Source organism: Chiloscyllium punctatum, chromosome 12 (genome assembly GCF_047496795.1).
Source record: "Chiloscyllium punctatum isolate Juve2018m chromosome 12, sChiPun1.3, whole genome shotgun sequence".
NCBI lineage: Eukaryota > Metazoa > Chordata > Chondrichthyes > Orectolobiformes > Hemiscylliidae > Chiloscyllium > Chiloscyllium punctatum.
The window spans coordinates 36,325,431-36,353,225 of NC_092750.1; the positions used below are offsets into that span (position 1 = coordinate 36,325,431).

At 42.2% G+C, this 27,795-nt stretch overlaps 1 protein-coding gene across 1 annotated transcript in view; it reads right to left on the reverse strand.

The window, feature by feature from the left end:
- Positions 1-4,277: 4,277 nt before the first annotated feature.
- dnah12 (dynein, axonemal, heavy chain 12) overlaps positions 4,278-27,795 on the reverse strand; it is a 278,731-nt gene continuing 255,213 nt past the window's right edge. The window contains exons 68-74 of the mRNA XM_072582341.1: positions 24,489-24,677; positions 24,199-24,302; positions 22,390-22,594; positions 20,521-20,658; positions 15,669-15,760; positions 15,453-15,520; positions 4,278-4,651 (exon numbers count right to left, since the gene is read on the reverse strand). Coding sequence (XP_072438442.1) covers positions 4,461-4,651; positions 15,453-15,520; positions 15,669-15,760; positions 20,521-20,658; positions 22,390-22,594; positions 24,199-24,302; positions 24,489-24,677 — 987 coding nt within the window. The 3' untranslated portion in view covers positions 4,278-4,460. The remainder of the gene's footprint in view (positions 4,652-15,452; positions 15,521-15,668; positions 15,761-20,520; positions 20,659-22,389; positions 22,595-24,198; positions 24,303-24,488; positions 24,678-27,795) is intronic.

Below are 27,795 nucleotides of genomic sequence, written 5' to 3' on the forward strand. Positions count from 1 at the left end.
ACAAGTATATGTAGATTTTTGTTAACCACAAAATGGCTTTTCAATTTAAAATAACATAACAAAATGGCTTTAGATTTTTCTTTGACACTGTGAACTTGAACTGATGCTTTGCTGAGTTGGTTGTATTTAGAGATAAAATGATGGAGTTTTCATAATACGAATCATAAGGCAGTGATTTGGTATTCAAACTAACCTTGAACTAGCAAGTATGGGATGATTTTGTGTGTAAAACAATCTGTTTCTCAGGAAATATTATTGGATTAACCTGCTGTAAATCATGTCACCCTATTACATTTGATCAATCTTTTCTTGTAATTAAGGCTGTGCTGTCTCATAAAAAAACATATAAATAATGTGTAATTTTCAAATATAATTATGCCATTTCTCCATGGAACACAGAAGCTTTTAACAAATTTGTGCCAGGCTGCCTTAACTTATTAAACTGGTAACCTTGTTTTAAACAGACCGTACTCCTAGTGATTCTTTTGATCGATCTCGAGACCGAGAGGTCCTGCCTGGGATTCTAGCTCTTCACTGGGATGGCCAGAACGACCCCAAGTTGTGCTCTGAAGGTCATACAAAACTGGGTTTGTTCAGCTGCCCCATGATCACAACGCACCTTCATCCAGTACTTATGAATTTCATTGGGACCGGAATACCACAGACCTGCTCTGTGAACACGCGGACTTCACTTTTTATGTGTATGGCAGCTCCTTTATTTCACCTGCAGGTCAGCGATGTTGCGGATACGCGATTGCTATGGATTCTGAAGTGGTTGAACATGCAGGCTTTGAGACTCCACTGTCAGCACAGTAGGCTGAATTGTTTGCCCTCGCTCAGGCTTGCATCCTGGCGGAAGGGAGTTTGGCTAATATTTATACGGACTCTCGCTATGCTTTCAGCATTGCCCACAACTATGGGCGCCTTATGGGAGTATTGGGGATTTTTAACCTCCACGGGGCAACCCATTAGAAATATGTTTTCGTGCAGATTCTTTTGCAGGCCTCACAGTTACCGTCCGCCTAGCGGTGATCAAATGTTCAGTTCACACTGGTGCTGCTGACAGAATCTCCAAGGGCAACGCGCAAGTTGATACTGCCGACAAGCAGGCAACCTTACACCCTGCTTTCCTGGTTCCGTTGGGCTCACTGCAACACCTTGTTACAAAAAGTATGAGGATGGGGATGCCAGACCTGGGTGAGATAACTCACTTACAGGGGGATGCCCCTGCAGAGCAACACAGACTATTGGTCACAGACGGGGTGCACCCTTGATGTTCATACCAAACTGTGGGCAGGTCTGTGTTCCTTTGTTGCTTTCACCAATTTTGGTGGATTATGTACATAACTGCACACACCTCGGCAAGGAGGGAATGGTCAGCACTTTGCTACAATCCTAATGGCACCCTGATTCCCAAAACAATGCCTGAGAAACGAACAAAAGCATGCATGATCTGCAAAAAGACAAATGCTGGAAAAGGGATGCCTTGTGGTTCTGGGGCCACCCCCTTGCCTGGTGGGCCTTTCAATTGTCTACAACTAGATTTCATAGAATTACCCAGGGTACAATGTTATAAGTATTGTTTGGTAATAGTAGATGTCTTCAGCGGATGGATTAAGGCAATCCTGACAAGGAACAACATCGCTGCAATCATGGTAAAAATATTGTTGAGGGAAATAATTCCTTGCTATGGACTCCCAGAAACAATAAGCTCAGAGAATGGGCCACACTTTGTGGCTAAAATTAACCAGGGGCTCTGCAGGGAACTAGCAATAAATCAACAATTCCACTGCAACCCAAAAGCAGTTGGAGTGTTGGAACGAGCAACTGGTACCCTAAAAAAAATAAGATGGCCAAGCTAAAACAGGAAACAGGCCTATGTTGGTTGAAGGTCCTACCCTTGGCCCTGTTCCACATGAGGGTTACCCCTTCAAGCAAAATCAGTCTGCCTCCTGCTGAGGTGGTTTACAGGAAGCCCATGAGGACCTGGGATAGTCCGACTCCACCCCCCCCCCACCCCTCCCCCCGCCCCTCCCCCCACCCCACTCTAGCCCCGCGAGACTAGCTATGAACACCCTGGAAGAGGAGGTAAGGGTGTACCTGCAGGGGCTAACCAAACCTCTCAAGTTTGCAATTCGCAGGTATGTCGGGCTTACCGAGAGAGCGATGATCTACCTAAAGGGGACTACTCCACTGCTGAGCCAGGGGAGTTTGTCCTGATAAAGGACTGGGATTGAAAGGAGCTGGGACCAAGATGGAAAGGACTGTTCCAGGTGCTGCTGACCACCCCCATGGCCATGAAAGTACAAGAGGAGCCCTGGTGGATACACAGAACTGACTGCAAAAGAATCAGTGTGGAAGCCGACACCAATTAAGGACAAAGATATTTTCCATACTTGTGACTTTGGTTACAACCAATCGCATAGACATCCCTCCCTTGTCATTCTCAACAACACCATTGACTACACCATTTATTTCAGGCAGAATGGGAAATCCTCTAAAGGTACTTATGTGGGGACGAGTCAGTGCTGTTTTGCTTTCCCCTGGGTCGAACCTATTCAGAATTTAACAGAATATGGCTACCTTGTGTTTGATTGGTCTGTTGTCCCATACCAAACATCAGGCTGCCTCTGGATTAGCCCTGCTTCCAGGTTGTGGGGGAGGGGAGCAGTTTCCACTTTAACAGTTTACAGTAGCACATATTTTATTTGCAGCTTAAAAACCTACTCCTGGCTTCCCTTCAATTGAAGGGTGTCATGTTACATGGCGTATGTTGTACTCTGCATTTGTGTTTTGGACAACTTACTCTCACACCCCCGAGACCTAGAATGTTCCTCACCTGGGAATGTTCTGTCCTTCAACGGGAATCTACTTACATGCCAAAGAATTTGGAAAGCTCAGGACCATATGGGAAAGGGTCGCCAATGATATGGCTAGTGCCTTAACTGAAATTAAAGCAGAGCTACATGCAGTTAGGACTGTGGCCCTCCAGAATCATTTGGCCCTGGACTTCCTGCTAGCTGAGGAGGGTGGTGCCTGCGCTATTATTGAGGCAGAGAGCTGGACCTACATTCCTGACGAGTCTACTAACATCACTGACCTCTCTAAACACATCGCACAGAAAATCCAGACTATTGACAATGAGTTTAGCAATGGCATGGAGGGGTGGCCACTAGGGGGCATTCTTGGAGGGCTAGAAGGCCTGCTGGTACATATCGGAATTACAATACTACTCTAGGGCTCCAGTGCTTCTGGACACTGTTGTCCAAGTGTTTTCGTTAAGGATTCTGAGGGGGCCTGAATGATCATCGAATGATCAATAGAAGGGAATGAGGAAGTTAGAAAGCCACAAGGGATCAGTTCCATGTTTTACTTCTCTTTCAAGACATGATGGGGTCTCAAGGGTTAAACATTCCACTACCAAAGAGACTCCCTGCATTATCAATTGCATGTCTGTCCTCTTACAGAATAGACAGAACATCTCAGTAAGGAGGAAGCTGACTGAATCTTAGTTGGACCCACACATGTGGATTCCACTGCAGCCTCAGGCAAAGATATTTGTCCTCCCCAGACAAGCCTGATAGCCTTGGCCACAACCCTGTGAAACTGCCTCTTGCGCCCATTATCTTGTTTCCCCTCTGTATTAGCACAGGCATGTGAATTCCCCATTGAGAACAGGCAATACCCTTCTGTTTTAATCTTTTCCCATTAACACATGATCATGAAGAATATGATCATCAGTCCCTGTAATCTATTCACTCGTTATCACAGAACACTGACATTCATTGGGCCTTGTAAAATTATAGTTGCCCATCTTAAACAATGTAATGACAATCAACCATGTGAGACTTATAGACATTTTGTATTATTCCTACAGAAAGTACTGCTTTTGTGTGTACAGCAGAGATTTATGAAGATGTGTCACCATAAGTAGACGCACGGCTACTTTTGGGCACATTGAGAATCTCTCGCCGGCTGTCCAATAATAAAGCATCTACCGTTGTACTGAAACTTGTGTCATCTGGATTTGTGGAACAAAATATACATCAACATTTGGTGCTGTGGATTATTATCTGAAATATATCTAAAAATATATTAACATATGCTTTTGTGATATAAACATATAGATCACATACTTTATTGAATCTTTCTTTCACATTTGAAGTGTAGATTTCCTCTATAAACATGCAAATTCAATTTCATTTGCTCCTACATATTATTTAAGGAAGATTAAAAAATGCAGAAAGATCACTTTTTCAAATATAGTATATGGTTGCTTTTGTATTGATAATTAATTTGAAATTAGACTATAAAAGACTTAAACAAAACCAAAAATAAGATTAACAATGAGATATGTTATTTTAAAGTGCTCTCTTATGGCTGATGTATACTGAGGTTAAAAATATAAAATCAGAGTTCTAGTTGAGTGCAATTCTTATCATCTTTAAAAAATTTTGATTCTAGTCATCCAGTTGACAGAGTAGTGCAACACCACGTTTGATCCAGTGATGAACTGGTTTCTCTGTTGGCAGACGCAGAGCAATAACAAAATTGGTTGAATGTCCAGTGGTAGAGAGGACTCCTTTGCGCTCACTTGTTTTGTAGACTGGGCAGACATAGTCATTTGAAGTCTTGAAGAGTGTTCTTTTATCTTCAAATAAAATAAAGTTCAATTTAGATGCAGAGCTCCCCATTCAATGTATTTTAAAAGTGATTGATCATGACTTAAAACCTTTTTTTGTTTTTATTTAGCTGTGGAAGATCAGAGTCAAAAATGTGGTGCTGTGAAAGCACAGCAGATCAGGCAGCATCTGAGAAGCAGCAGAATCGATGTTTCAGGCAAAGCCCTTCATCAGGAATGAGGCTGGGAGCCTAGGGGCTTGAGAGATAAATGGGAGGGGGGGGGGTGAGGGTGAGGGGGAAGGTAGCTGAGAGTGTGATAGGAGGAAGAGGAGATAGGTCAGAGGGGAGGGTGGAGCGAATAGGTGGGAAGGAAGATGGACAGGTAGGACAGGTCATGAGGGCGGTGCTGTGGATTTCACCAGTTTCCTCATTTTCCCTCCCCCCACCTTATCCCAGATCCAACCTTCCAACTCAGCACTGCCTTCATGGCTTGTTCTACCTGTCCATCTTGGTGTTGGTGTCAGACTGGGGTGGACAAAGTTAAAAATCACACAACACCGGGTTATAGTCCAACAGGTTTATTTGGAAGCACTAGCTTTTGGAGTGCTGCTCCTTCATCAGATACTTGTGAAGTATATGATCATGTCACAGAATGTATAGCCAAAGGAGTCCAGTGTCATAGAGATGTGATACAGAAAACAATTTTAGATTAAAACTAGCATCTTTTGTAATGAGAGGAAGCCTAATTTAGATGGTATTAGGCAAGAACGTTCAAAAGCTAATTGGGGGCAGATGTTCAAAGGTAAAGAGATAGCTGGAAAATGGGAAGCCATCAGAAGTGAGATAACAAGAGCCCAGCGACAATATATTCTTGTTAGGATGAAAGGAAAGGTTGGTACGTGTAGGGAATGCTGGATGACTAGAGAAATTGAAGGCTTCGTTAAGAAAAAGACAAAAGCATATGCTCAGGTATAGACAGGGTAGATCGAGTGAAGAGTATAAAGGCAGTACGAGTATACTTAAGAGGGAAATCAGGAGGGCAAAAAGGAGACATGAGATAGCTTTGGCGAATAGAATTAAGGAGAATCAAAGGATTTTTACAAACACATTAAGGACAAAAGGGTAACTATGGAGAGAATAAGGCCCCTCAAAGATCAGCAAGGTGGTGTTTGTGTGGAACTGCAAGAGATGGGGGAGATACTAAACGAGTGTTATGCATCAGTGTTTCCTGTGGAAAAAGTCATGGAAGATATAGAATGTAGGGAAATAGATGGTGATGTCTTGAAAAATGCCCATATTACAGAGGAGGAAGTGCTGGATGTCTTGAAAAGCATAAAAGTGGATAAGTCCCCTGGACCTGATCAGGTGTACCAGAGAAATCTGTGGGAAGCTAGAGAAGTGATTGCTGGGCCTCTTGTTGAGAAATTTGTATCATCGATAATCACAGGTGAGGTGCCAGAAGATTGGAGGTTGGCAAATGTGGTGCCACTGTTTAAGAAGGGCGGTAAAGACAAGCCAGGGAACGATAGACCGGTGAGCCTGACCTTGGTGGTGGGCAAGTTTTTGGAGGGAATCCTGAGGTACAGGATGTACATGTATTTGGAAAGGCAAGGACTAATTAGGGATAGTCAACATGACTCCTCAGGTACACCTGATCAGGTCCTAGGGATTTATCCACCTTTAACTGTTTCAAGACATCCAGCACTTCCTCCTCTGTAAACTGGACATTTTGCAAGACGTCACCATCTATTTCCCCACAGTCTATATCTTCCATATCCTTTTCCACAGTAAATACTGATGCAAAATATTCATTTAGTATCTCCCCCATTTTCTGTCGCTCCATACCGAGGCCGCCTTGCTGATCTTTGAGGGGCCCTATTCTCTCCCCTAGTTACCCTTTTGTCCTTAATATATTTGTAAAAACCCTTTGGATTCTCCTTAATTCTATTTGCCAACACTCTCTCATGCCCCTTTTTGCCCTCCTGATATCCCTCCTTAAGTATATTCCTACTTCCTTTATACTCTAAGGATTCACTCGATCTATCCTGTCTATACCTGACATATGCTTCCTTCTTTTTCTTAACCAAACCCTCAATTTCTTTAGTCATCCAGCATCCTCTATACCTACCAGCCTTCCCTTTCATCCTGACAGGAATATACTTTTTCTGGATTCTTGTTATCTCATTTCTGAAGGCTTCCCAATTTCCAGCCGTCCCTTTACCTGCAAACATCTGCCTCCAATCAGCTTTCAAAAGTTCTTGCCTTTCTCTAATTTAGAACGTCAACTTTTAGATCTGGTCTATCCTTTTCCATCACGATTTTAAAACGAATTGAATTATGGTCGCTCGCTCCAAAGTGCTCCCCCTCGGTCACCTGCCCAGCCTTGTTTCCCAAGAGTAGGTCAAGTTTTGCACTTTCTCTCATAGGTACATCCACATACTGAATCTGAAAATTGTCTTGCACGCACTTAAGAAATTCCTCTCCATCTAAACCTTTAACACTATGGCAGTCCCAATCAATGTTTGGAAAGTTAAAATCCCCTACCATAACTACCCTATTATTCTTATAGATAGCTGAGATCTCCTTACAAGTTTGTTTCTCAATTTCCCTCTGACTAATTGGGGGGTCTATAATACAATCACAATAAGATGATCATCCCTTTCATATTTCTCAGTTCCACCCAAACAACTTCCCTGGATGTATTTCCAGGAATATCTTCCCTCAGCATAGCTGTAATGCTATCCCTTATCAAAAACGCCACTCCCCCTCCTCTCTTGCCTCCCTTTCTATCCTTCCTGTAGCATTTGTATCCTGGAACATTAAGCTGCCAGTCCTGCCCATCCCTGAGCCACGTTTCCGTAATTGCTATGATATCCCAGTCCCATATTCCTAACCATGCCCTGAGTTCACCTGCCTTCCCTGTTAGGCCCCATGCATTGAAATAAATGCAGTTTAATTTATTAGTCCTACCTTGTCCCTGCCTGCCCTGACTGATTCACTTCTGTTCTCAACTGTACCAATCTCAGATTGATCTCTTTCCTCACTATCTTCCTGGGTCCCACCACCCCCCCCCCCCCCCCCCCCCCACGACTAGTTTAAATCCTCTCAGCAGTTCTAGCAAATTTCCCTACCAGTATATTAGTCCCCTTCCAATTTCGGTGCAATCCGTCTTTCTTGTACAGGTCACTTCTACCCCAAAAGAGATTCCAATGATCCAAAAATGTGAATCCTTCTCCCATACACCAGCTCCCCAGCTATGCATTAATCTGCTCTATCCTCCTATTCCTGCTCTCACTAGCTCGTAGCACTGGGAATAATCCAGATATTACACCCCTTGAGGACCTCTTTTTTAAATTTCTGCCTAACTCTCTGTAATTTCCCTTCAGAATCTCAACCTTTCCAGTTCCAATGTGGACAATGACCTCTTGCTGGCCCCTCTCCCCCATGAGAACATTCTGCACCCTCTTTGAGACATCCTTGATCCTGGCACCAGTGAAACAACACACCATTCTGCTTCTTCGCTGCTGGCCACAGAAACGTCTGTCGGTACCTCGGACTACAGAATCCCCTAACACAATTGATCTCTTGGAAGCCGATGTACCCCTCATTGCACTAGAGCCAGTCTCTATACCAGAAACTTGACTGTTCATGCTACGTTCCCCTGAGAATCCATCACCCCCTACATTTTCCAAAACAGCATACCTATTTGAAATGGGTATATCCACAAAAGTCTCCTGCACTCTCTTACCCTTCCTGGGGTTAACCCATCTATGTAACTGTATCTGAGACTTCCCCACCCCCCTTCCTATAACTGCCATCCATCACATATTGTTGCTGTTGCGAATTCCTCATCGCTTCTATCTGTCTCTCCAACCGATCCACTCGATCTGATAAGATTTGCACCCAATAGCATTTATGGCAGGTATAATCCACAGTAACCCTTAAACTCTCTTTAAACTTCCACATCTGACAAGAAGTACATATCACTACAAAGGCCATTTTTGCTCCTTCACAATCTACAGACCCAGAAAATAACACCATCTTATTCCTCTACAAAACATTGCACCAGGTTAAATTAAAAGCTATGGCTTATATTTTAAATTTAATCAAGAGACTTATCTCCAAAAATATATTATCAAGAAAGAACCCACTGTACTCACTAATACAGCCTTTCTCTTGGACAGACTCAAAACAACAATCAACTTATCTGATTCTGTGTTGTGAATTTCGTACAAACCGGTTCCTCCAAGATTAGTTGTGAAATTCACTGTTTATTTTTCCCAGATGCACTCCGATTCAAAAACAGCAAAGGCAGTAACTGTGCAGGTTTTCTGTGTCTCTGTCTCTGTCTCTGTCTCTGTCTCTCTCTCTCTCTCCTGCACTGTCCTCACCATGTGCTTCCTTTGTCTGCTCTTCTCCCTTTTAAAACTGTTGTTGTTTTGACTTTTATTTTTCAAAGTTCCAAAACAATACAACAGCAAATAAAACAGTAATTGCTGCTCCTGGGATTCGAGGAAATCACCTCCAGCACCTAAAATACCTCAAAAAAAGGAGCAGCTCTTACAGCTAGAATTTTTCCCATCCTCCATCTTGGATTACCCAGAATCCAGCCTCAAGTTGCTCCGAGAGGGGAGATCCAACTGAAGGGAGCAGGTACACCACTTGATCAGGTTCCCTGGGGCTAACCGAGACACTTCCCCATCTCCCAAATGAAAGTAAAAGCGCAATCAGCAGGCGGGAAATATCTGGAAGAGGGTGGAAACCAGCGGATGAATTTCTTTTAAAAAGAATTTAATAACCTTCACATTCTCGTAGTAGCTGCCGCTCGATAACGTTTCCATGTCAGTGAAACAACGTCCAGATTCCTTCCGGCTGTACCGCAGTAAGTGATTCACCACCTCATTGACCTGTCTCGATGCCCAGGATTTCTGTGCTGACTTGATCCTCAGGTTTTCCACCACATTCCGCAGCATTTTGTTCAGCTCTGCGGCCCTTCTGCCGCTGGGGACATTGCTGCTATGCCCCCAGCAGCCGCCTTTCCCTCCCCCGGACCCCGCTGCCTGTCCTCCTGCTATTCCCTGCCTTACTGCCCCCGCTCTTCCCAACACCCCCCCCGGGGCTGCCGCTGTTCTTCAGGCGGGTTGCTGCTCTCCCGCAATACCTCCTCCTTGGACCCTCTCCCCTCCTGGCCTTTCGGACTGCCACGGCCGCTCGGCCCGAGCCGCCTGGTTTCCCTGTGTTCCCGCTGCCGACCCCCCTGATCCTGGCTCCAGCTCCGGATCTCGCTCCCGCTCAGCCCGGCGCCTTCCTCTAGCTCATCGCCTCAACAAGGTTCCCCATGGGAGACTGATTAGCAAGGTTAGATCTCATGGAATACAGGGAGAACTAGCCATTTGAATATAGAACTGGCTCAAAGGTAGAAGACAGAGGGTGGTGGAGGGTTTCTTTTCAGACTGGAGGCCAGTGACCAGTGGAGTGCTACAAGGATCGGTGCTGGGTCCTCTACTTTTTGTCATATACATAAATGATTTGGATGCGAGCATAAGAGGTATAGTTAGTACATTTGCAGATGACACCAAAATTGGAGGTGTAGTGGACAGCGAAGAAGGTTACCTTAGATTACAGCGGGATCTTGATCAGATGGGCCAATGGGCTGAGAAGTGGCAGATGGAGTTTAATTTAGATAAGTGCAAGGTGTTATATTTTGGGAAAGCAAATCTTAGCAGGATTTATACACTTAATGGTAAGGTTCTGGGAAGTGTAGCTGAACAAAGAGTCCCTGGAGTGCGGTTCATAGCTCCTTGAAAGTGGAGTTGCAGGTAGATAGGATAGTGAAGAAGATGTTTGGTAGACTTTCCTTTATTGGTCAGAGTATTGAGTACAGGAGTTGGGAGGTCATGTTGTGGCTATACAAGACATTGGTTAGACCATTTTTGGAATATTGCATGCAAATCTGGTCTCCTTCCTATTGGAAAGATGTCGTGAAACTTCAAAGGGTTCAGAAAAGATTTACAAGGATGTTGCCAGGGCTGGAGGATTTGAGCTGTAGGGAGAGGTTGAACAGGCTGAGGCTGTTTTCCCTGGAGTGACAGATGCTGAGGGGTGACCTTATAGAGATTCATAAAATCATGAAGGGCATGGATAGGATAAATAGACAAAGTCTCTTCCCTGGGGTGGGGGAATACAGAACTAGAGGGCATAGGTTTCGGGTGAGAGGGGAAAGATATAAAAGAGAACCAAAGGGGCAACCTTTTCACGCAGACTGTGGTATGTGTATGGAATGAGCTGCCAGAGGAAGTGGTGGAGGCTGGTACAATTGCAATATTTAAAAGGCATCTGGATGGGTATATGAATAGGAAGGGTTTGGAGGGTATGGGCTGGGTGCTGGCAGATGGGACTAGATTGTGTTGGGATATATGGTTGGCATGGACGGGTTGGACCAAAAGTTTGTTTCCATGCTGTACATCTCTATGTCTCTATGTGTTGGTTTCTGTTCTTTGATATGTAAATCCTCGAGTTTCTTTTAAATTACATTCTCAAGATAGCTCAGCTTTTTAAAAAATAGGTGTGAAGTCTGTCTGTGTCCCAATGCTATGTCAGGCTAACAAATCCTCTATATAGTTTTACAGAGTTTTGCATGGATCCATGTAGTTTTTGAGCAAAATAAAATGTAATTCTGCAAAAACAAATTCACTCCATACGCTTATAGGTGCGCGCATGTAGGAGCGACAGATTCTGTGCACATCTGATAGGGTGTGTATGTATGTGTGTGTCGGTGGAAGCTTGGTTAAGTATGTATGTGAGTGTGATGGGGTATGTGGGAGAGGGTGTGTGTGTGTGTGTGTGTGTGATGGGGTATGTGGGAGAGGGTGTGTGTGTGTGTCAGTGTGAGTGCGGGTGGTGCATGTGTGTGCATATTAGAGAAAGAGTGTGTGTGTGTGTGTGTGTGTGTGTGGTGCAGTGGGGTCAGCTGTAGTGTGACATGAACCCAAGGTCCTGGATGAGGCCATTCCCATGGGTACTGAACTTGGCTATCAGCTTATGCTCAGCCACTCTGTGTTGTTGCTTGTCCTGAAGTCCGCCTTGTACAATGGTCACCCAAAGGTCCGAGGTTGAATATCCCGGACAGCTGAAGTGTTCTCTCATTGGGAGGGAACACTCCTGCCTGGTGATTGTTGTGTGGTGTCCATTCATCCGTTGTTGTAGCATCTGCTCGGTCTTGCCAATGTACCGTGCCTCTGGGCATCCTTGCCTGCAGCGTATGAGATGGACCACATTGGCCAAGTTACATGAGTTCGCACTGTGTACATGGTGGGAGATGTCCCCACTTGAAATTGTGCTACTCATGTCAATACTCTGACAGTTCTTGCAGTGGCTTCTGTAGGAGGGTTGTATGGTGGTGTTGTCCTGAGTGCTGGGCAGTTTGCTATGAATCATGATCTGTTTAAGGTTTGGTGGTTGTTTAAAGGTGAGAAGTGGAGGCGCAGGGAAGGTATGGGCAAAGTGCTTATCCTCATCGATAATGTGCTGCAGACTGCGAAGAACATGATGTAATCATTCAGCTCCTGGGAAGTCCTGGACAATGAAGAGTACCCTGTCTGTTGCAGCCTGTGTCTGTCTCCTGAGGACTTCATTACGATTTCTCACTGTGGCATGTTGGTAAAAGCAGTCGATGACTTGAGCATCATACGCTGGTCTTTTGAGGGCATCCTTGAGCACTTTCAAGTGTCCGTCATGTTCCTCCTCATCTGAACAGATCCTATGTATGCAGACAGCTTGTCCTTAGGGGCTGGCTGTTTAAATAAGTTTATGGTGGAAGCTAGAGAAGTGTGTAGCATCATGAGATTATCCGTGGTTTGCAGTACAGTGAGGTGCTGAGATACCCATCCTTGATGGAGATGCATGTGTCCAAGAATGAGACGGATACTAAAGAACACTGTTGAAGAAGGGTGGTAAGGACAAGCCAGGGAACTGTAGATCAATGAGCCTGACGTCAGTGGTGGGCATGTTGTTGGAGGGGATCCTGAGGGACAGGATGTACATGTATTTGGAAAGGCAAGGACTAATTAGGGATAGTCAACATGGTTTTGTGCATGGGAAATCATGTCCCACAAACTTGATTGAGATTTTGAAGAAGTAACAAAGTACATTGATGAGGGCAGAGCAGTAGATGTGATCTATATGGACTTCAGTAAGGCATTCGACAAGGTTCCCCATGGGAGACTGATTAGCAAGGTTAGATCTCACAGAATACAGGGAGAACTAGACATTTGGATACATAATAGGCTCAAAGATAGAAGACAGAGGGTGGTGGTGGAGGATTGTTTTTCAGACTGGAGGCCTGAGACCAGTGGAGTGCCACAAGGATCGGTGCTGGGTCCTCTGCTTTTTGTCATTTACATAAATGATTTGGATGTGAGCATAAGAGGTAAAGTTAGTAAGTTTGCAAATGACACCAAAATTGGAGGTGTAGTGGACAGCGAAGAGGGTTACCTCAGATTACAACAGGATCTTGACCAGATGGGCCATTGGGCTGAGAAGTGGCAGATGGAGTTTCATTCAGATAAATGCGAGGTGCTGCATTTTGGGAAAGCAAATCTTAGCAGGACTTATACACTTAATGGTAAGGTCCTAGGGAGTGTTGCTGAATAAAGAGACCTTGGGGTGCAGGTTGATAACTCCTTGAAAGTGGAGTCACAGGTAGAGAGGGTACTGAAGAAGACGTTTGGTATGCTTTCTTTTATTGGTCTGTATTGAGTACAGGAGTTGGGAGGTCATGTTGCGGCTGTACAGGACATTGGTTAGGCCACTGTTGGAATATGGCATGCAATTCTGGTCTCCTTCCTATTGGAAAGATGTTGTGAAACTTGAAAGGGTTCAGAAAAGATTTACAAGGATGTTGCCAGGGTTGGAGGATTTCGGCTATAGGGAGAGGCTGAACAGGCTGGGGCTGTTTTCCTTGGAGCGTTGGAGGCTGAGGGGTGACCTTACAGAGGTTTACAAAATTATGAGGGGCATGGATAGGGTAAATAGGCAAAGTCTTTTCCCTGGGGTCAGGATTCCAGAACTGAAGGCATAGGTTTAGGGTGAGTGGGGAAAGATATAAAAGAGACCTATGGGGCAACGTTTTCACACAGAGGGTGGTACATGTATGGAATGAGCTGCCAGAGAAGGTGGTGGAAGCTGGTACAATTGCAACATTTAAGAGGCATTTAGATGGGCATATGAATAGGAAGGGTTTGGAGGGATATGGGTCGCATGCTGGCAGGTGGGACTAGATTGGGTCGGGATATCTGGTCGGCAAGGACGGGTTGGACCGAAGGGTCTGTTTCAATGCTGTACACTTCTATGACTCTATGACTCTAATAGAACATGGTAACTCTGATGGTGGAATGAAACTCGTTGATATCACCATGTAGTTGTTTCAGTGACTCCTCATCATGGGTCCAGAGGAAGAAAATGTCATCAATAAATATGGTGTATAGTGTTGGTTGGAGGTCCTGTGCAGAAAAGAAGTCTTGTTTGAACTTGTGCATGAAGATGTTGGCATATTGAGGTACAAATCTGGTCCCCATGGCCATTCCGTGTGTCTGGATGAAGAACTGGTTGTCAAAGGTGAAAATGTTCTGGTCAAGGATAAAGCAGATGAGTTGTACGATGCTGCTCAGAGATTGACAGTTGTTGGTATTGAGTACTGAGGCTGTTGCCCTGATGCTGTCATTGTGCGGGATGCTGGTGTAGAGTGCTGAAATGTCCTTTGTGACAAGGAATGTTCCCGGTTTGACAGGTCTGTGGGTATTGAGTTTCTGTAAGAAATCTGTAGTGTTACGACAGCAGCTGGGTGGGTCCCCTGTGTAATGGGGTTCAAAATGCCTTTGACATAGCCAGAGAGGTTCTCACATAGGGCCCCATTGCCTGATACGTTGGGACGTCCTGGGATGTTGGCTTTGTGTATCTTCGGAAGGACACCACTCACCAATCATCAGGCAGGAATGTTTCCTCCTAGTCAGGGAACACTTCAGTGGTCCAGGAAATTCAGCCTCAGACTTTCGGTTAACCTCCTCCAAGACAGACTTTGGGACAAGCAACAATGCAGAGTGGCTGAGCAGAAGCTGATAGCCAAGTTTGGTACCCATGTGAATGGCCTCAACCAGGACCCTGGATTCATGTCACAATGCAGGTGATCCCACTGCACGATATACACACACACACACACATATATCCTATGGGATGAGTTTATTTTTGCAGAATTACATTTTATTTTGCTCAAAAACTGCAAAAATCCATGTAAAACTCTATAAAACTATACAGAGGGTTTGTCAGTCTGACATAGTATTGGGACACCTATTGTTTAAAAAGCTGAGCTATTTTAAGAAGGTAATTTAAAAGAAGATCTGGGATTTACATATCAAAGAACAGAAACCAGCGTATCTCATTATAAAAGGTGTAAGTCTGGATCTAAAATTTTTTTACTGTATCACATCTCCATGACATGGAACTCCTTTGGCTATAAATTCTGTGAGCATGATCTTAACCTCCACAACCACCTGATGAAGGAGCGGCACTCTGAAAACTAGTGCTTCCAAATAAACCTGTTGGACTATAACCTGGTGTTGTGTTATTTTTAACTTAAACTGATGTCATATCAAAAAATAATTGTTTTGACAAATGTTTAGGAAATGGCATTAAATTATGCTGTGAGATAGCAGTATATAAACATAACATATCTGCCAGAAATTTTCCTGTGTTGTTATTCAATCCATGATTTAAATGACAGAAGCCCAAAAGGGAGAAATTTTGTTGAGAAAAATCAAAGCATATTTACTCACTTGGTTTTATCCAGATAACTGGCATTAAATCAAAGAGGACTTTTGGAAATTGCTCAGCCATTAATCCTCTGCAAGGACAGAGAAAATAATGTGATAGAATAAAAATCACAATAAATTTGCAATAACATCTCACACAATGGCCAAACAATTACAATGACACTGCTAAAATAATTTTCAATTTGGGGCAATTCAACAAATTTGTTTGTTCCTGCATACTTCTCTCGATCCCATCTGGCACCGTCAAGGAACACTCCATGAATGTAAGCTCCATCTGATGGTGACTTTGTTGCTGTGTCTGTAGACAGGACCTAAAGAAATAAAACATTTCAATTCCTGTTTTTTAATCAAAAACACAGCTAAGATTCCAATTATGCAATGAATTTTAACAATATCATCATTAGATTAGCAGAATGTATCGCTGGACATCGGTGTGCGTCTGGGAAAATTAACAGTGAAATTCAAAACTAATCTTTGGAGAAATCTGTTTGGGAGAGGTCACAGCACAGAGACAGATAAGTGGATATTTTGAGTGTGGCCTTACAGTAAGTCTGCTGGACTGAGTAGAGTGGGTTCTTTCTTGATTATATGTTTTATTGAGACATGTCTCTTGATTGAACTTAAAATATAAGTCGTAAGTATTCATTTAACCTGGAGCAGATTTTTGTCCTTAGATTGAAAGAAGCAAAAATGGCCTTTATTAGAGTGATATGCTCTTTTTGTCGAATGTGGGAGTTTAGGGAGAGTTTACTGGTTATTGAGGATTATATCTGCAATAAATGCCATTGGTTGTGAATCCTCCCAGATCAAATGGATCAGTTAGAGAGACAGTAGAGGCAATGAGGAATTTACAAGAGCAAGGGGATGTGATGGATGACAGTTATAGGAAGAGGGAAAAGTCACAGATACAGTCACATAGATTGGTAAACTCTAGGAAAGGTAAGAGAGGTAGGTGGTTAGTGCAGGAGTCTTCTGTGGCTATCCCCATTTCAAACAAGTATGCTGTTTTGGAAGATGTAGGGGGTAATGGATTATTTGGGGAACGTAGCATGAACAACCAAGTTTTTGGTATTGACACTGGGTCTAATGCAATGAGGAGTATGTCGGGTTCCAAGAGATCGAATGTGTTAGGGGACTCTCTAGTCCAAGTTACAGACAGACGTTTCTGTGGCCAGCAGCGAAAAATCAGAATGGTGTGTTGCTTCCCTGGGCCAGGACCAAGGATGTCTCAGAGACGGTGCAGAATGTTCTCAAGGGGGAGGGGGGGCCAGCAAGAGGTCATTGTCCACATTGGAACCAATGACATAGGAAGGGAAAAGGTTGAGGTTCTGAAGGGAGATTATAGAGAGTTAGGCAGAAATTTAAAAAGGAGGTCCTCAAGAGCAGTAATGTCTGGATTACTCCCGGTGCTATGAACTAGTGAGGGCATGAATAGGAGGATAGAGCAGATGAATGCATGGCTAAGGAGCTGGTGCTTGGGAGAATAATTCACATTTTTGAATCATTGGAAGCTCTTTTGGGGTAGAAGTGACCTGTTCAAGAAGGATGGATTGCACCTAATTGGAAGGGGATTAATATACTGGCAGGGAAATTTGCTAGAGCTGCTTAGGAGGGTTTAAACTAGTAAGGTGGAGGGGTGGGAACAAGAGAAATAGTGAGGAAAGAGCAGCACGGTAGCACAGTGGTTAGCACTGCTGTCTCATAGCGCCAGAGACCTGGGTTCAATTCCCGCCTCAGGCATGTTGTCTGCGTGGATTTCCTCCGGGTGCTCTGGTTTCATCCCACAGTCCAAAATGTGCAGGTTAGGTGAATTGGCCATGCTAAGTTGCCTGTAGTGTTAGGTGAAGGGGTAAATGTAGAGGAATGGGTCTGGGTGGGTTGCTCTTCAGAGGGTCAGTGTGGACTTCTTGCGCTGAAGGGCCTGTTTCCATACTAAGTAATCTAATCTAATGGTACAGTTTAGAACAAAGGTGAGTCAAATAATCAGGGCAGGCAAGGACAAAGTAGAGAACAAGGTAGCACTGATAAGTTAAGCTTCATTTATTTCAATGCAAGAAGCCCAACAGGAACGGCAGATGAACTCAGGGCATGGTTAGGAACATGGGACTGGAATATCATAGCAATTACAGAAACCTGCTCAGGGATGGGCAGGACTACCAGCTTAATGCTCCAGGATACAAATGCTATGATGGTTTGGGGGGGGAGGGGAGCATGGCATGGCGTGGCACTACAGCTGTTCTGAGGGAGGATATTCTTGGAAATGCATCGAGGGAAGTTATTTGGGTGGAACTGAGAAATAAGAAAGGGATGATCACCTTATTGGGATTGTATTATAAACCCCCTAATAGTCAGAAGGAAATTGAGAAAACAAACTTGGAAGGAGATCTCAGTTATCTGTAAGAATAACAGGGTGGTTATGGCAGGGGATTTTAACTTTCCAAACATACACTAGGACTGCCATAGTGTTAAGGGTTTAGATGGAGAGGAATTTGTTAAGTGTGTACAAGAAAATTGTTTGATTCAGGATGTGGATATACCTACTAGAGAAGGTGCAAAACTTGACCTACTCTTGGGAAGTAAGACAGGGCAGGTGACTGAGGTGTCAGTGGGGGAGCACTTTGGGACCAGTGACCATAATTCAGTTCGTTTTAAAATAGTGATGGAAAAGGATAGGCCAAATCTAAAAGTTGACGTTCTAAATTGGAGAAAGGCCAATTTTGACAGTATTAGGCAAGTACTTTCAAAAGCTGATTGGGAGCAGATGTTCGCAGGTAAAGGGACGGCTGAAAAATGGGAAGCTTTCAGAAATGAGATAACAAGAATCCAGAGAAAGTATATTCCTGTTAGGGTAAAAGGAAAGGGTGGTAGGTATAGGGAATGCTGGATGACTAAAGAAATTGAGGGTTTGATTAAGAAAAAGAAGGAAGCATATGTAAGGTATAGGCAGGATAGATCTAGTGAATCCTTAGAAGAGTATAAAGGCAGTAGGAGTATACTCAAGAGGGAAATCAGGAGGGCAAAAAGGGGGCATGAAATAGCTTTAGCAAATAGAATTAAGGAGAATCCAAAGGGTTTTTACAAATATATTAAAGACAAAAGGGTAACTAGAGAGAGAATAGGCCCCTCAAAGTTCAGCAAGGTGCCCTCTGTGTGGAGCCGCAGAAAATGGGTGAGATACTAAATGAGTATTTTGCATCAGTATTTACTGTGGAAAAGGATATGGAAGATATAGAATGTAGCGAAATAGATGGTGATGTCTTGCAAAATGTCCGGATTGCAGAGGAGGAAGTGCTGGATGTCTTGAAACGGTTAAAGGTGGATAAATCCCCAGGACCTGATCAGGTGTACCCAAAAACTCTGTGGGAAGCTAGAGAAATGATTGCTGAGCCTCTTGCTGAGATATTTCCATCATCGATAGTCACAGGTGAGGTGGCAGAAGACTGGAGGTTAACTAACATAGTGCCACTGTTCAAGAAGGGTAGAAAGGACAAGCCAGAGAACTATAGACCAGTGAGCCTGATGTTGGTGGTGGGCAAATTGTTGGAGGGAATCCTGAGGGACAGGATGTATATGTATTTGGAAGGGCAAGGACTGATTAGGGATAGTCACGGCTTTATGCATGGGAAAATCATGTCTCATAAACTTGATTGAGTGTTTTGAAGAAGTAACAAAGAGGATCGATGAGGGCAGAGTGATCTGTTTGGACTTCAGTAAGGTGTTCGACAAGATTCCCCATGGGAGTCTGGTTAGCAAGGTTAGATCTCACGGAATAAAGGGAGAACTAGTCATTTGGATACAGAACTGGTTCAAAGGTAGAAGACAGAAGGTGGTGGTGGAGGGTTGTTTTTCAGACTGGAGGCTTGTGACCAGTGGAGTGCCACAAGGATCGGTGCTGGGCCCTCTACTTTTTGTCATTTACACACATGATTTGGATGCGAGCATAAGAGGTACAGTTAGTAAGTTTGCAGATGACACCAAAATTGGAGGTGTAGTAGACAGCGAAGAAGGTTACCTCAGATTACAACAGGATCTGGACGTGATGGGCTAATGAGCCGAGAAGTGGCAGATGGAGTTTAATTCAGATAAATGCAAGGTGTTCATTTTGGGAAAGCAAATCTTAGCAGGACTTATACACTAATTGTAAGGTCCTAGAAAGTGTTGCTGAATAAAGAGACCTTGGAGTGCAGGTTCATAGCTCCTTGAAAGTGGAGTCGCAGGTAGATAAGATAGTGAAGAAGGTGTCTAGTATGCTTTCTTTAATTGGTCAGAATATTGAGTACAGGATTTGGGAGGTGATGTTACGGCTGTACAGGACATTGGTTAGGCCACTTTTGGACTATTGCTTGCAATTTCGTCTCCTTCCTATTGGAAGGATGTTGTGAAACTTGAAATGGTTCAGAAAAGATTTACAAGGATGTTGCCAGGGTTGGAGGATTTGAGCAATAGGGAGAGGCTAAACAGGCTGGGGCTGTTTTCCCTGGAGCATTGGAAGCTGAGGGGTGACCTTATAGAGGTTTACAAATTTATAAGGGGCATGGATAGGATAAATAGACAAAGTCTTTTCTCTGGGGTAGGGGAGTCCAGAACTAGAGGGCATAGGTTTAGGATGAGAGGGGAAAGATATAAAAGGGACCTAAGGAGCAACTTTTTCATCCAGAGGGTGGTACGTGTATGGAATGAGCTGCCAGAGGAAATGGTGGAGGCTAGTACAATTATAACATTTAAAAGGATTTGGATGGGTATATGAATAGGAAGGGTTTGGAGGGATATGGGCCGGGTGCTGTCAGGTGGGACTAGATTGGGTTGGGATATCTGGTCGGCATGGACGGGTTGGACCGAAGAGTCTGTTTCCATGCTGTCCATCTCTATGACTCTATGTTGTCCCTTCTTCTTGCAATGAAAATTAAACATTTTGACAACACTTGATTTAATGCTGGTAGGAAATATTGGTTAAACAATGCATGAGGAAATTTCACAATGCTGATTTTATTCTTTATTGATGAGAAATACAGTGAAAATTGAAGAGAAAGTAATTAAGAGGCAAAAAGAGAAAGTAACAGAAGAAGATTACCTCGTACTCAAATCCCAGCAGGTCAATTGGGATGGTGTACTTTCTGGCATAGTTCTGCATTACACCAGTCAAGAAGGCTTGGGTAAAGAAAAACCCAGACAACCAGAAGACGGCAGGCTTTTCATTATCAAACCAGTTCTGTCAAATATAAAACACTGAATTAGCTACAGCATTTATATAAACAAAATCTACTTTAATTAGTTCAAAAATGAGATTAAGGAATTTGAGAATGTAATAATACATAGTTTGATGAATCCCTCCATCAAGCATATACAAAATTCATGTAGTAAAGTTTCTAAATCAAGTCATTGAGAAACCAAAGTTTGAATTATCTAGAAAATAGGGAGTAGGGGTGGAAAACATTGCTGTTTTGAGATTAAGAAAACTGGAATAACAGGTTTTCCTCACATAGATCATATTTAGCAGCAGGATCTTATCATCATTTTCCGTCTCTGCTTCTATTTTTTCATTTCAACTAGCCAGGCTTTAGAGCAGATGGACTTCTGGCATGGCTGTGGAGGAGTGGTGAGGAGAGGAGGAGGGATCAAAGATACTAGATCAGAATCATTCATGGTGAAAGAAATTGGAAGGATCTGTGAGGAATATCATAAGTCAGGTCAGAAATTGGAAGTGCCTTGAGGAAGAAAACAAATGAATTAATAATGGAGAAGATTGGCTTTGTGGGGAATTCAAGAGAATGTAGTTGGAAAGGAGACCTGAAGAATTGGTGAGGGAGATTGGAAAACTCAGGGGAAGATTAGAAAGGCCTGGTGGGTGAGCAGAGGCAGAAAAGGGCCGTACAGGATAGATTGGAAGAGCCCAACTTTGGAAAGATTAGTGATAGAAGAGATCAGAGGCTTCATTGGAGTTCAATAGGGTCATTATGGGTTAGTGAAAGGCATTGTGATATAGAGCAATTGGAAGGGATTAAGGGGAGATTGAAAGAGTTTAAGGGGTTTAAGGGAAGTTTATATTTGTAGTAGATAGCTTGGGCAGGACAAATTAGAAGAGTGTTACTGGGTTTAGAGATCAGAAGGGTCATGGTGTAGCATTTGATTGCAGAAAGTGTGTGAAGCACAAAGTGAATTCAGTAGGCACTTACTTCAACATCTAGCAGTTTTTACTGAAGCAAACTCCTTCATTAATGAAGAACCCTACCTCCTTCCCCCTCAACCCAACACCACTTCTCATTATTTCTAATCATTATCAGTTTCCTTGCTGCTTAAAGTACTATTACAGGAAGCAATTCTGATTCAAGTGCAGAAGATAGTCTTTGAAACTGAGCAGGCATTTGTTAATAGTTTTAATGATTAATATTGTGGATAATGATGGAACCAAAACTCCAGAATAATTTACATGGATTGTGGATGACTTTAGTTGGAAAGTGGGATTTATGACATCCGCAGATCTCTTTGTACATGCTATATATGAAATACAAAAGAAAGGATCACATAATTCAGATCATTAGTAATACTGGCAAACGATGCATTGCAGAGAAACAATGTGGTAAATAATAGCATTATGCATACTAGATGGGGGTTCACAGAATAATAAAATAATAGACAAGAAAGTAATTTATTATATGTAATAATGATAGTTAATTTTATGCAATAACATGAGGAAGTAAATTAATCCACTTCCTATATGGCATCGTATTCATGAGAAGTTCTTCATTGGTCAGATAATAAATGGAAGCTATGTAATCAGGAAGATTGGAGTGGTCTCACTGAAAGAACACTTTTCTTCATAGAGTACAAGATTTATACTCAGGCATGGAGATACATGTATTAACATTCATTATTTTCCAGCTTTTACTAACATTTTGGCTTCTAGCTATTTTGAGATCATGATAATCTACATAATGTTTACCTGTAGGAATTGTAGCCGTGCCAAGAAATCAGTAATGTAGCTCCCCAATGGCTTGAGGCTGGGATAAGAACGTTGAGCCCACTGATCGGGAAGTTTTCCAATGAGCAAACTTCCTGCCAGTGCTTCCAGCTTTGAATCCATCACTACTAGACCTTTAATTGCTTTCTGAAGGCTCTGAAGGGTGAATCGTATTGTTCGAATTAAACTAAAATTAAGAGAGATGAAAGAACAAAATTGTAATAAAATAGTACCTAGGTCCTGATTGCTGATTATTAACTATTCAGTCAAACTAAAGCCATGAAGGGACTAGAAACCAAGAAGGAAAATTTAAAAATTGTGGTGTTGCTTAACAATGGTCAAATTACCATAGGTCAGCAGGGATGGCAGTGATGGGTAAACAGAACTTAGTACAAGTTAGGAAATTGGCAATAGAATTTTGCATGATCTCAGCAGACGGAGAGGCCGAGGTCTCATGCACAATGTGCTTTTGCCTAGTCTCCTGAACGGGAAGCAGACTTCACAGAAAACTCCGAGCCCCAACGGAAATCAATTAATCAAATAATCAATTATCCGAACGAAATAGTGCCCGTCAATCTCATTCGGATAATTGAGGTTCCTCTGTATTTTGGTGAAGTTGTATTGTACCCATTTCCAAGGTCAAAATAGCCCTTCTGAAATGCAATGCCCAGAACTGAATATATGTTTCTAAATTGGGTTAATCAGAGTTTTCTATAACTGCAGAATAATTTCATCGCCCGAGTTTTACATCCACTGTATTTTTGAATTACCTTTTGTAGTTGTCCACTAGCCTTTAATGATTTCTGTGTATGGAACCCTAAAACTCTCTGCTGCTCCTTGGTATCCAGATTCTCTCTGATCTACCTTTCAGGTCCAAGTGTGAATGATTTCATACCTTTCCACATTAAATTCCATCTGCCACAGGTTTGTCTACTCGGTTAATTGACTCTTTGCAATTTTCTGCTCTCATCTATGCTCTTTTCAATACCAACTGTCATCAATAAATTGAATATACCATTCTTCATTCTTTCATTAAAGTCATTTATAAATACAATGAAGCTGAGGCATCCTTAGCCGGGGTAATCATATATCCTGCACATACCTTTTATCCCTACTCTCATGACAGACTAGATCAGCTTTCAGAGGGAACAATTTAAATTGCATGAGAACACTGACTGGCAAATTTATTCATATTTGTACACAAAGCTTGGGAACATTACCCATGGCAAATCTCGACTAGTTCACTTGCCACTTTAAAAATTTAAATAAAGCCAAAACAGTTTCTACCATACTGTTGTTAGAATACTGAATGGACCCACAAACTCTTAACATTCTCCTGTACAGTGTTTTTATTTTTGCCGCTGTTTACCTATTATTTGGTTATCTATGCTACTTAACTATGTGATCTGCCTGTACTGCTTGCAAGACAAAGCTTTTCACTGTGCCTTGGTACACGTGACAACAAAGTCAATTCAATTCAATGCAAACTTTGAACTTAACCAGTCCCTGGTGCATTCTCCAGGACAATGCCTTTATCAGAGTTCATCTGCTGACCAATCAGCACCCTGTTTTTCATACAACTTAAATTCCATTTTCAAGTGTATAGTCTTGCAGCTGTCCTGATGTGAGAGTAAAATAAGAAGTTTCAACAATATGTCTTTTTTCAGTAATATTCAAGTTCTTTACAACCGAGTGATTATCCATACTCTGCCTCTTGTATTCTCACTGGCTCGAATTTTATTATTAGAATATTCAGAATTATAAATCTCTCTAATAAAAGGAAAAACTTACTTATTGAATCGCTCCATCTCTTGTACTAATACTGTGTTCATGCTTTCTTCATATTTTACTGGGTACTTATTCAATGCTTCTTCAATATCATAATCTTTAGGGAGCTGGAAGAATCACAAATGTGTTTGGTAACTAACAAAACAAAATGAGTCAAACTCTATGAAAAGAAATAGCCCCTAACTGAAACATAGAGGCATTTGAATATAGCTATGCATGATCTTGTTGACAATGCCATGTACTTTGACATGGAACACATATACTGAAGTAATATTGCTTCAACATTCAAGTACCTTTTCAAGGATATCTGTTGCAATATCAAATAGTACATGATCACCAGAGCCAGATGCACCTCCCTGTCCACTGCCTCCCTGTGTTAGTAGCAATGAATCAAACATTATCTTGGTTTGTTGTAGATCCTTTGAGATATCTACATTTTCATGCATTCCAAAGACCTCTGGGTGCTGAGAGGAGGGTAGTTTCTGTAGAGACAGGAAAAAATGTTAAAAATAATATGGTAAAGCAAGAAACAAAAGGGCCAGGTTTCAACTGTTGGCTAATGGATTTAAGGCAGACTTCTTGTGCATTTTGGAATGTTATGCTAACTGTAAACCATTGATGCAATCTTGAAATACAAATGGATGGAGTGTATGCTGTAAAATGGATATTGACTGCCCTATCCAATGATCCTCAAAGGCAATAGAAGTACTTTTTGTTTCCCTCTCAAATAACTTCAACTCGTTAAATCTCTTAAAATCGAGCATTCCAATTGTGGGAGTCAGCTAACCTATGTTGAGCACAATACCACATAAAACACCGCTTTTTATATATCACCCCCGAGTACATTATGAACTTTCAGTGAATATTTTTAAATGGTCAACACAAACAAAGTCTTAAGATAGCCACTGTGAAATTTATGACATTTAGTATTTGAACTATAAATAGTATTGCACATCAGGTGAATATACAATTAAATATGCATCTGGAGCCATCTGGAGATTTAGACAGCTCTTTGTTCAGGGGTGAAACACATAAAAGGACTACAGATACTCCAATCTGCCTAACTCCAGCATTTATCCTGAACAAAAGGAACACTTGGTAGCAGGCAGGGATGGATACTGTCAATTTTCCTGATAACATGATGGATTTTCTCTTTCAAATTAGACTGGGTGAATCTTAAATGTGTTCAACCACAACACAGCATGCTGGAATCAACATAACACCAGCCCTGGTGGAAATGACTTGGATTTTGTGAAAGTCACAGTGAGATAATCCTGATTTCTGTCTGCTTGCCAAATATCAGTACAAACAGTCGACAGATATTTCCACCAAAAACCCACTGAATCAACAGTTCAATTGGTCAAAAAGGGATCACAAACTAGCTGCAAGTCACCAAGCACACACATAATGAACAGCAATTCCTTGAACAAAATTGAGGGATTCAACAATGAGAAGGACTCCCAACCTGTTCTAAACTCAAGTTCTCACCTGAGAACCAACTGCCTAGATGAAATCTGTTTTTAAGGCTGGATAGTGGGCAGTGCTGTTCATTCTAGTCTTTGCATGGCAGCTTCTGCTATTAGTCCTGATATTGGTGATCCCATGGGTGCTCCGTTGATTTGTTTGTATACCTGGCTGTTGAAGATGAAGTTGGTTGTGAGGCACAGATCTAATAGCTTGAGGTTGCTGTCTTTGCTGATGGTGTTGGCGTTGTGGGTTGCCTACATTCCTGGTCCTTTGAGGAACACAGGAAGTTAGCATGCAGTTACAACAAACAATTAGGAGGAAAACAGCTGTAAGCCTTTATTCCAAGGGAACTGAAGCACTACAATAAAGAAACCTAGCTACATTTGTACAGATATCTGGTGCATCCATACTTGAAATACTATGTACAGTTCTGATCTCCAAATTTAAGATTGGATACATTTGCATTGGAGGCAGTACAGCAAAAGTTCATTAAATAGGTTCTTGGGATGAGGGAACAGTTTTAAAATGAGAGCCTGAATAAACTGGAGCTATATTTACTATATATTTAGAAAAATGAGAGGTGATCTCATTGAACCATACAAAATTCTTAAGAGGTTTAATACAGTAAATGCTGCTGGTCTGGGAGTCTAATATAAGGGGCACATACTTAGGATAAAGGATCATCATTGAAATTATTTAGCATTAAGAGGAGGAGAAATTACTGCATTCAAAAGGTTGTGAATCTTTGGAATTCTCCACTTAGAGTCATGGATGATCTCTTGATGCATACATTTAAAGTTGGAATAGTTGGCTTTTTGGTCTTAGGGAACCGTGAATAATGGGGAGTAGGCAAGAAACTGGAATTGAAGCCCAAGATCAGCCATGATCATATTAGATAGTGGAGCAGGCTTGAGGGATCCGACAGTTTCCTTCTGCTTGTATTTGTGCGTATCTGAAAACTGTAGTAAATGCCCACAGTTCATTGCAGCATTTCTTAATGATCAGAACAAACAGGCAGAGATATAGCTACATTGATTTTACTCCTGATTTTGATGTTACCATGAAAAAATTCACAAGATTTGTAAAAATAATTACTGAGCTTTTCAATGGCTAACTTATAAAATGCATTTGTAAGAGTTAATAAACCAAATTTTAAAGTGAGGTGTAAACCTGTTGGGTGTGATTTTTGCTCTCCCTGGAGGCAGTGTGAAAGAGAAATAAGTGGGTACACTTGCCCTGAAGAAAAGCTTGCCATCAGCCCTCTGCAATTAAGTGCTGAGCAAGGAAGCCGCTGGGTGGCTTACGTCATTTGCCCAGAATCAAGGTCTTTACGTGGTCAATTAATGGCCACCTAAAAGCCTTAATTTTCTATCTACTCAATTATATCAGTAGGAGGGATGGGGGAGAGAAAGGTGGCTAGTTTCCCAACTGAAAAACCAAAGTAATCTCCCTGCTGAGTTTGGGGAGTTGAAATGTCCTCAATATGGGGGTCAATAAACAGCACAGATGGGTAACAAGAGAATAGCCGCTGAAAGCCTTTGTATCTGAGTTCCCTGACCACCTTCTCTCTATGACCTTCACCACATACCAAGATGATGAAAAAAGCTTAGACTTCGAGGGGCAGACTTTAGGACACAGAAACTGCTGGCCTATTATTGGCCATCCTTCAATGGGCAAATACTTGCTCTCGCTTGCCTCTCAACTCTTAATGAGCTCATTGGCAAGCAACCTAATGAGTTCTCTTGTCATTGGGGTAGATGTAATCATCTTTTAACTCCCAATCTTTGACAAAGAAAGGATCTGCCCATTGTCCAGAATTATAAAACAATTCACAAGAAGAACAGCATTACTTTTATTTTTAAAGTGTAAATTACTGAGTAGAATAAGTAGAATAATTTAAGGTTTTTAGTCTATACTGGCCAAAAGAAATAAAAATGATCACATTAAGGTGATACGAATGAATGAACTGAACAAGCTGAATAACCTGTTCAGCATCTTACCCGTTCTTGTCTGAAAAATATACAATGCCACGGAGACAGTCATGGGTAAATTGTAAACTTTTGACTTGTTACTAAATGTAAAAAAATTAATTTAGTCTTGGGAAGTGAGTTCTAAGTAAGAATGATTTATATA